The 10,758-nt window shown below is 42.3% G+C and overlaps 1 protein-coding gene and 1 pseudogene across 1 annotated transcript in view; one reads left to right on the top strand and one right to left on the bottom strand.

Moving 5' to 3' along the window:
- The window catches only part of LOC116058411 (diacylglycerol kinase delta), a 42,184-nt gene extending 41,339 nt beyond the window's left edge, over positions 1-845 (bottom strand). The window contains exon 1 of the mRNA XM_031311242.2: positions 611-845. Within this exon, the coding sequence (XP_031167102.1) occupies positions 611-826 (216 nt within the window). The 5' untranslated portion in view covers positions 827-845. The remainder of the gene's footprint in view (positions 1-610) is intronic.
- LOC118495060 overlaps positions 1-10,758 on the top strand; it is a 1,111,612-nt pseudogene that overhangs the window by 1,076,891 nt on the left and 23,963 nt on the right.

Here is a 10,758-nt window from a genome sequence, read left to right as displayed (position 1 = left end):
TATATTACACTTTATGATATATACTGGGTGTTTTAGATATAGTAGCAGCTGTGGCCCTCCCCCCGTAAAATGTTCTGTAGCCAAACTCAACTTAAAATCCGTCAGATTTTAAAGTGACACTGTTCATTGTGAAATATGCGCGGGATCAAAAACAATTATAAAACTGGTTCAAAGTTCAATCACATCCACTCTTCAAATCGGCATAATAATGAACCACCAAGCAGCCCGGGTTTTAATTAAAAGTCCGTTTCTGTGACTGGTTTACCGCCGACCACAGAGTAACGCGCGAGTTAGCGGAGGAAGAGGATGTGGGGAAAGTGTCAAAGCTGATATAACAGATGAAGTATAACAAACACAAGATATGCCGAATTAGAAAGCGGAACCTGTTTGTTCGAAAAAAAATGCATTTACTGTTATTACACCTTAAATTTAAGTTATCACCGACGGTAAGAAATGTTAAACGGTGAGTTTTATAATGAGGTTTGGTGCGCGGTCCCATCCAGGAGGAGAAGGGTGCACTTCGGGTCTCTGTGTGGCCCAGCCCCGCTGAATGAAGACGGTCACTGACCGGAGATAATGTCCAGTAAGAAAGGTTCTGACCCCCCAGTACCTTGCTGCGGATCTGGCCGGAAGTGGACACTTTTCGGATGAGTTTCTGCGGAGATCCAGGCTCCTGCTCCGGCTCGCTGTCCGACGACTCGTCTAGGCACCGGGACGCGATAGACTCCAGTCCCCCTGCCTCCGCCATCCTGCCATCAGACCCCCGAGGAGGACCGGGGAGGCAGCGCCCCCCAGCGGTGGACAGGGGAGGGGCGATCAGCCCCATCTGGTGGTCAGACCTGATATTACACCGGTCCGTTCAGAACGGACACTGTAGGCCTATAGGTATATATCTCTGCTGTAGGCCTATAGGTATATATCTCTGCTGTAGGGCTATAGGTATATATCTCTGCTGTAGGCCTATAGGTATATATCTCTGCTGTAGGCCTATAGGTATATATCTCTGCTGTAGGCCTATAGGTATATATCTCTGCTGTAGGCCTATAGGTATATATCTCTGCTGTAGGCCTATAGGTATATATCTCTGCTGTAGGCCTATAGGTATATATCTCTGCTGTAGGCCTATAGGTATATATCTCTGCTGTAGGGCTATAGGTATATATCTCTGCTGTAGGGCTACTCTTCTTATATACTGTCTATGGGCCTATAGTCCGGTTACAAAGGCAGGATCCATCCGGGTGTGTGTGTGTGTGTGTGTGTGTGTCTGTGTCTGTCTGTCTGTCTGTCTGTCTGTCTGTCTGTGTGTGTGTGTGTGTGTGTGTAGTATATAGTGTGTATTACCTGTAGGTGTGTTTGTGTGTGTGTGTGTGTGTGTGTGTGTGTGTGTGTGTGTCTGTGTCTGTCTGTCTGTCTGTCTGTCTGTGTTTGTGTGTGTGTGTGTGTAGTATATAGTGTGTATTACCTGTAGGTGTGTTTGTGTGTGTGTGTGTGTGTGTGTGTGTGTGTGTGTAGTGTGTAGTATATAGTGTGTATTACCTGTAGATGTGTGTGTGTGTGTGTGTAGTATATAGTGTGTATTACCTGTAGATGTGTGTATGTGTGTGTGTGTGTGTGTGTGTGTGTGTGTGTGTGTGTGTGTAGTATATAGTGTGTATTACCTGTAGATGTGTGTATGTGTGTGTGTGTGTGTGTGTGTGTGTGTAGTATATAGTGTGTATTACCTGTAGATGTGTGTGTGTGTGTGTGTGTGTAGTGTGTAGTATATAGTGTGTATTACCTGTAGATGTGTATGTGTGTGTGTGTGTGTGTGTGTAGTATATAGTGTGTATTACCTGTAGATGTGTGTGTGTGTGTGTGTGTGTGTGTGTGTATTACCTGTAGATGTGTGTGTGTGTGTGTGTGTGTGTGTGTGTGTGTGTGTAGTATATAGTGTGTATTACCTGTAGATGTGTGTGTGTGTGTGTGTGTGTGTGTAGTATATAGTGTGTATTACCTGTAGATGTGTGTGTGTGTGTGTGTATTACCTGTAGATGTGTGTGTGTGTGTGTGTGTGTAGTGTGTAGTATATAGTGTGTATTACCTGTAGATGTGTATGTGTGTGTAGTATATAGTGTGTATTACCTGTAGATGTGTGTGTGTGTGTGTAGTATATAGTGTGTATTACCTGTAGATGTGTGTGTGTGTGTGTGTGTAGTATATAGTGTGTATTACCTGTAGATGTGTGTATGTGTGTGTGTGTGTGTGTGTGTAGTATATAGTGTGTATTACCTGTAGATGTGTGTGTGTGTATTACCTGTAGATGTGTGTGTGTGTGTGTGTGTGTAGTGTGTAGTATATAGTGTGTATTACCTGTAGATGTGTATGTGTGTGTGTGTGTGTGTGTGTGTGTGTAGTATATAGTGTGTATTACCTGTAGATGTGTGTGTGTGTGTGTGTGTGTGTGTGTGTAGTATATAGTGTGTATTACCTGTAGATGTGTGTGTGTGTGTGTGTGTGTGTGTAGTATATAGTGTGTATTACCTGTAGATGTGTGTGTGTGTGTGTGTGTGTGTAGTATATAGTGTGTATTACCTGTAGATGTGTGTGTGTGTGTGTGTGTGTGTAGTATATAGTGTGTATTACCTGTAGATGTGTGTGTGTGTGTGTGTGTGTGTAGTATATAGTGTGTATTACCTGTAGATTAAGGCATAGATACCCGACCCGAGCCCGACGGTACCCGACGGGCCGGGTACTGTATATATATATACAGTACAGGCCAAAAGTTTGGACACACCTTCTCATTCAATGCGTTTCCTTTTTATTTTCATGACTATTTACATTTAAGATTCTCCCTGAAGGCATCAAAACTATGAATGAACACGTGGGGAATTATATACTTAACAAAAAAGTGTGAAATAACTGAAAACATGTCTTATATTTTAGATTACTCAAAGTAGCCACCCTTTGCTTTCTTGATAGCGCTGCAAACCCTCATGAGGTAGTCACCTGAAATGGTGTTCACTTCACAGGTGTGCCTCGTCAGGGTTAATTAGTGTTATCAATTACTTATTAATGGGGTTGGGACCACCAGTTGTGTTGTGCAGAAGTCAGGTTGATACACAGCCGACAGCCCTATTCGACAACTGTTAGAATTCATATTATGGCAAGAACCAATCAGCTAAGTAAAGAGAAACGAGTGGCCATCATTACTTTAACAAATGAAGGTCAGTCAGTCCGGAAAATTGCGAAACTTTGAATGTGTCCCCAAGTGCAGTCGCAAAAACCATCAAGCGCTACAACGAAACTGGCTCACATGAGGACCGGCCAGGAAAGGAAGACCAAGAGTCCCCTCTGCTGCTGAGGATAAGTTCATCCGAGTCACCAGCCTCAGAAATCACAAGCTAACAGCAGCTCAGATTAGAGACTGGATGAATGGCACACAGAGTTCTAGCAGCAGACGCATCTCTACAACAACTGTTAAGAGGAGACTGGCCGAATCAGGCCTTCATGGTCAAATAGCTGCTAGGAAACCATGGCTAAGGAGAGGCAACAAGCAGAAGAGATTAGTTTGGGCCAAGAAACACAAGGAATGGACATCAGACCAGTGGGAATCTGGGCTTTGGTCTGATGAGTCCAAATTTGAGATCTTTGGTTCCAACCGCCGTGTCTTTGGGCAACGCAGGAAAGGTGAACGGATGGATTCTGGCCTGTACTGTATATATATATATATATATATATATATATATATAGAGAGAGAGAGAGAGAGAGAGAGAGAGAGAGAGAGAGAGAAAGAGGTGTATATGAGAGATTGTCTCTCAGTGTCTGTGTCTTTTCCTTGGTGACGTTCTCTCTCTCTCTCTCTGTTTCTATCTCTCTCTCTTTCTGCCTCTCTCTCTCTTTCTGCCTCTCTCTCTCTTTCTGTCTCTCTCTTTCTGTCTCTCTCTCTCTTTCTCTCTCTCTCTGTCTCTCTCTCTCTGTTTCTATCTCTCTCTCTGTTTCTATCTCTCTCTCTCTCTCTTTCTGTCTCTCTCTCTCTTTCTGTCTCTCTCTTTCTGTCTCTCTCTCTCCCTGTCTCTCTCTCTATCTCTCTGTTTCTATCTCTCTCTATCTCTCTCTTTCTCTCTCTCTTTCTGTCTCTCTCTCTCTGTTTCTATCTCTCTCTATCTCTCTCTCTTTCTCTCTCTCTCTCTCTCTCTCTCTCTCTCTCTCTCTCTCTTTCTCTAGTAACTAGAGAAACTACTGTCCTGTCTCTGTCTGTCCTGTCTCTGTCTGTCCTGTCTCTGTCTGTCCTGTCTCTGACTGAACATGTCAGGTCGGCCCAAATGAAGGCCGACAGCTCCTTGGATAGACGACGGCACGGAACACACCGACCAGACTAGAGTCACCGAGCCGATTATCGGCTGGTGTGTCAGCTCTCTAAAACGACGGGGACAGATCCAGCATGGACAGTTACCGGAGTGAGGGATATAGGCACCTGTCAGAGAAGGTAAAGAAACACGAGAACACCAGGGCACACATGGATAACTCTGTAAAGCTAGCCATATTAGGAAGGCTGAACATTGCTACGCAGCTGGATGACGAAACACAGGATTGCGGTGAGGAAACATAATGAAGAGGTGGATAAAAACAGGTACATTTTATCCAAAATGATCGATTGCGTGAAGTTTTGTGGGGCTTTTGAGTTGGCCTTGCGTGGGCATGAGGAGACTGACTCCTTGGACAACCCCGGCATTTTCCGGGGCTTGGTGGATTTTGCCTGGTAGTATGTAGCCAAAACCAAAAACCCTGAACAATAAGCACCTTAGTAACCATATACTTGACTTGGACATAGGCATGTGTTCAGTCAGGATCACTTGCATCAAAATAGCTTTACTGCAAATTAAAGCTGATGATGTATATTTTACAGGTATGTGATGCCATCCTGATTCATGCCAAGGAGAGGTTCTCCTTCACCCAGCACCTCATCAGCGCAACACTGTTGCACGGAGAGTTGTTCCCACAACACAGTGTGAAGTTCCCCGATACAGCGCTTGAAACAACCCTTGGGCTTGTTCAACCCCATGTTGAACAAGGCCAAGCTCAAAACCAAACTGTCCCTCATCTATGAGAACAGTGAGTTCAAGGCTTGTAGTGGTGCAGGGTCCCTGTACCAGTTCTTCATGGAGAACAACCTTCAGAGCACCTTCACAGAGACTGTCAGCCTCCTCAAGATCCTCATCACCACACCCATGACAACAGCTGAGTCAGAAAGGTGCTTCTCTACACTGAAGAGGATCAAGACCTTCCTGAGAAACAGCATGACACAGGATCGCCTGAATGCTCTGGCTATGCTCTCCATGGAGAAGAAACATTCCTGACTTTAAGAAAAGGGTCATTGAGAGGTTTGCCACTCAGAAGGACAGACGGGCAAAATTCCTGTACAAATAAGATGACATGAGCATACTAAAATCATCCAGCTATATATGGTACTCTAGAAAGTCTTAATAGTGTGTTTGCTAATATTACTATATATATGTTATTTTGTATCAATTAATTGTTGCAGTTCTGGAGCACATTAACAATAACAATTAGTTACATTTAGTTTGATCATAAAATATTGTATGCTATTCTTCCAGTCAAAGGTTTGAGTTCAGCCATGTATATATCTATCTATATAAATACAGATGGATATAATTCGAATCGAAATCTAAAGTTTATCCAAACAATAACTCCGTTTCCCTGGTTACGCCTGACGGTTTGACTAATACCTGGAACAATCATTCCCATCCATCAGGTTCTTATGCAATGCAAACGTTGTAGACTCCCCCAGGAATTAGGAAGGACCTTAGATACGACTTGCCTCCCTTAGCAACCGGAGCTATCAGCTAGCTATCAGCCATGTCATTGTCCCCAAAACAATATAACGACTTTCACGAAGAATTTGATCCGCGATGTGTAACGTTACTGTCGGCCGCAGCGGCGCAGCCTGAAGCAGTGACATGAACAGTGAACGGGATGTGAGATAACGTTATTCACTGTGAAACTAAGTCAGTCCAGAGGAGCAGTAGAACTTACTTCTTGCAGCCTGTGTGTTAGCGCCATCCTGTGGTGTTCAGAGGACGAGTTGGAAATAATAAATCCACATTTCCTTTTTGATTTAATGTAGCACATTAATTTAGAACAGTAAACAGACAGTTTCACCGGAACTCCTTTAGTAGGTGTCCTATATCACTTTTTTATGGACACCCTGCAGCCAATCAGAATCGAGTATTCACCCAGACCATGGTATAAATATATATATATGTATATATATATATATACATATATATACATAGAACTCTATCTATGTATATATATCTATATCATTTCATGTTATTGTCCACTTTCCACTCTATTCTGACAGCATTGCCTATTTACTACCAATGGCACCATTTCATGCGCTCAACAGCGCAGCTGGACCCTCCCCCACAAGGGGTAACTGGTGTAACAGTCAACAGCCTTTCCAAAAGATGTTATGTGTAGAAATAGTCAATTGTTTACAAGTTTAAATGCAAATGAAGGTCTTGTATTTGTGCAATATTGTTTATGTTTTTGAGTAAGAATGCCTCAACTTTTTAATATTGGCATTAAATAATTACTGACTATTTCACTGAGCACTGCTGTCCTTAAATTGTATTGCGATGGTTACAGATACAAAAAAGTATGGCACAGCCCCACCGAGAATATTTTTCACCAGCCGCCACTGAGTTTCAGTAATATTCTCATGACCAGGGGCCTCATGTGTAAACGTCGCTTACGCTGGTTTTCACGGACACTTTGTGATGTATAACAATTAACTTGACGTGAGAATGTGCGGGCCATCCACGAAGCCTTTTTTGGCTCTGTAACGTGACGAATTCTAACTGAAAAGTGCTGAAAATCACCAAAGATTACAAAAAACAAACGTATCTGTATGCCATGCATCACATTATGTATATATGATCAATATTATTGATCATATTATGTGGAAAATGTTTCACATCTTTCCCACTATCAACTGTTTAATTCTCAGGCTACTTAACCTCTGTTAAACATGAGGACGGGAAATAAATGATAAATCTGCTTAGAAAATACTTTCAGTCATCCTCTGTATTTCCCAGAGATGAAATATCTTACTGGCAACAGAAAGATCGGCACGGAAAATGCAATAGTGTCTGTGAGTCTTTAGTTGCTGAGGCTCAGACATCCATGGTGCACAGGAGGGGGGACGCACGGATCCATCTCCCCAGGAACACACGCTGTGTCGGGGGGCTAACTCATGTGATGTGTAACTGATCCCGTGGATGATTTGTAGACTATTAAGTGAACAAGGTGTACCAGGTCCACCAAACACTGGGCCGTCTCGACTGTCTTAATTCTGCACATATTTCTGTTACTGTAGTCCTATTTACTATTTCATTATTTCATCCATGCGTGGTGCAGCAGATCAGCTGCCGTGGAGACGCTGGCCTTACTAACCTCTCCTCCTCTGAGGCGGGTCTCCCTCGTCCTGGACTCAGTTTCTCTGAGCGTACTAACACTTAGAAAATAAATGGCATTACATCAGTGAGTTCAAACTGCTATTGTGTGTAATTTGGACTGACTGAGTTGTTCTGTAACTGGTGTGGTGCTGCCACTATTCTCTTGATCTCCACTTCAATATAGACTTTTTCTTTATTTCTGCCATGGTTCGGTGCGTTCACCGCCCGGTCACCATTTGCCACTCTGGGCATTTTCTTTTATTGCCTATCCAAGATGACAAACCTCCAAACAGAACATGTTCTTCTCATCTCCACCTCTACAAAGTCTTTTCTCCGTCTGCAGCGGGATAACCCGTTGTGATTGGACGAAGAATGATGTTGGGGGTGCATTATAGTAATTTCCATATTAATTTACAGGAGGAGACAAGGCGGGGTCGGTGACTCGTTCACGTGCCCTCAGTTTCACGTTTATTGTGATGTATAAAGGAAAGGTGCAGGACCTGGCGTACGCCTGGTTTTATACATGGGAATATTTCTGTGCGTAGGTACTTTTCAAGTTTTGGCCGTACGCCATCTTCTGGTATGAAAGCTGAGCAGTCTTTCATACATGAGGCCCCTGGTGTTTGTGTTGGAGTTGGTTCTTCAAAATGAACTAGTACAGATGACATTTTAGGGCTGCTATTATTTTCCATGTCGCTGTTATTACAGGTGTCAGATCTATAATGTTTGTAATCTGAAGTTGTGAGGGACTTCTGAAACTTAAAGAGTCCAGCGTTCACCATCAAACTGTGTAGAAAAGAAGCTTTCAAACAAATGTCCACCTCAAATTGTTTGGCAACCATTTTAAATATTTGGTTAAAGTAAAGCATTCTGGGAAATGGAATCATGTTCCATCATGTTCCACAAGATTACAATTACAGTAAATCAAAGTTAACTATTAGTTCTGTGACTAGAGCTTTTAACATTAACTGCTGGGGAAACATTTCCTGTTAATGTAATCTGTTCAAGTAGTTCAGACTAATATCATTCATAGAATATGTAATGTAATCATATCTGACATATATTGTAAAGCTTCATTGTTAAACACTTCACTGAAATTATGTGTATGGATTTCTTAGAATTTTTATTGAATTGCAATTCTGCTTCCTTTAATTCAAATTCAAATTCAAATTCAAGAATTTAATTGGAATTTAGGAATCATTCTCAATTCAATTCTGAATTGTGCACAAGCCTGACACACACACACACACACACACACACACACACACACACACACACACACACACACACACACACACACACACACACACATACACACCCATAGAGCCCCGTACCATGCAGACTGATCCAGGGTCAGTCCCTGTCCTGTCACTGCAGGCCTCTCATGTTTATACATCCCTCAGTACATTCATGTGGATTTCTTATCTAGTATCTTTTCTTTTATTGTCCATATTATTCATGTGGATTTGTTATTTTATCATCCTGTTTGTGATGTATGTGTATGTTGTGTGTGATGTCTTTAAGCTACTGGGACCTTGAATTTCCCCTTGGGGATCAATAAAGTATCTATCTATCTATCTATCTATCTATCTATCTATCTATCTATCTATCTATCTATCTATCTATCTATCTATCTATCTATCTATCATCATCTATCTATCTATCTATCTATCTATCTATCTATCTATCTATCTATCTATCTATCTATCTTTTTCAGACAATTGGAACACCCCTTAAGATGGCTGTGGGTATGTGCTGAGGGGAAGTTAAAGAGAGATATTGAACCACTAATGTAACGCAGCCCCAGGCTCATGAGAAAAGTTAGCCTCGTGAGACCGTCCTGATCTCGCGAGCTCCAGTTTTACTTGCAGATCAGTCTGGCATCTTGAGACGGAGAAAATTTGGAGCCGTTCGCCAAACGACTGACCAATCAGCGTTGGTTTTGAGGCGGGTTTAGGTGTGACACAACCAGAAGTGACTCAGTCTAAACAACATGGCGGCTTCCACGGATGAGATGAGCGTAGCTATCGCGCAAGTTTTATCTAAATTAGAAAGTATTCCTTCATTGAAAGAAGAGCAAAAAACGGCACTGGAGGCTTTTCTCGGAGGAAAAGATGTTTTTGCTCTTCTCCCGACTGGTTTCGGCAAGAGTTTGATATATCGTTGATCTGATTGGTTGATTTGGCCGTCTATCACCAACATAAGTGGTGATAGACAGATGGTTTATCCAATCAGCTAACCAGGATTTTCGGCCCTTCCCAAAAGTTCTCCAACAGAAAGTTCCCACATGGATATGCCGAGCAAATGCCAAGCAATCCATCTGGAGTCAGGTTACAGCAAAGGGAGGAAACCCTGAAAGAAAAGAGTTCAGTCAGTTGAGACTCCATTTTGAGTCGAGAGAACAGAGCAGGAGGAGGACACTGAAGGCTGAGGCAGGGTGAGTGGTAATCAACATTTATTATGTTACTGTTAGCTTTTAGCACTGACTTCATGTAGGGCCTGATGGAATCTGTCTTATAGCTTTTTAAATTCTCAATTTCATGATTCCCTCCATGACAACTGACTGAGTGCTGGCTGGTTTTATATCCTACTGTATACTCTGTGTGTGTGTTACTTCCTGATCGTTGCTTCTGGTTTTTGACTCCTGAACAAACTTGATTTCTTTTAAATGTTGTGAGCTCACAGTCAGTGTTCCTGTTTTCTCTCTCAGACTGACTTCAGATCAGAAGATGAGTGGTTTGGAGGAAGAGGAGGACGGAGCAGAGTCTGTAGTATCTGGCTGTCTGTCTATGAAGAGTGACCGGTCTATAAAACCTCCTCCATACTTCAGTAATGAACCTGGACCCTCAGACACAAAGTAAGACCACTGATACTAACTCATTTTATGAATCAGTTGCCAATGCCACGTTTTTGTTGTTACACATTCACACATTTGTTCCATCTTCCTCTTTGTATCTGTGACAGCTGTCAGTCATCCAGAAAAACTCTCTAATCTAATCTAAGAGGACTAATACACACTTTAAATCCTCCTAATTATTGACAGTAGCAGCAGTTTGTGTGTTTAGAGCCGAATGTTGAAGTTACTGTAAAGAGTTTTTTTAACTCTTTAAAATCTGAAAATGTGCATCAAATGTGGTATTTATTTTCTCAAAATAAAAAAACTGCCTCTACCATTTTAGTGATGAAGAAATGTTTTCACAGAGAGAGGAAGAGGAGTGATGTTTGTGAGGAGGAGCAGCCGTCCAGATCCAGAACCAGAGCTGGACCGCAGACAGCCAATCAGAGCAGCTCTGAACAAAGT

Source organism: Sander lucioperca, chromosome 5 (genome assembly GCF_008315115.2).
Source record: "Sander lucioperca isolate FBNREF2018 chromosome 5, SLUC_FBN_1.2, whole genome shotgun sequence".
Lineage (NCBI taxonomy): Eukaryota > Metazoa > Chordata > Actinopteri > Perciformes > Percidae > Sander > Sander lucioperca.
Note: the sequence above shows the minus strand (reverse complement) of the source record. Positions and strands in the feature narration are given on the sequence as shown.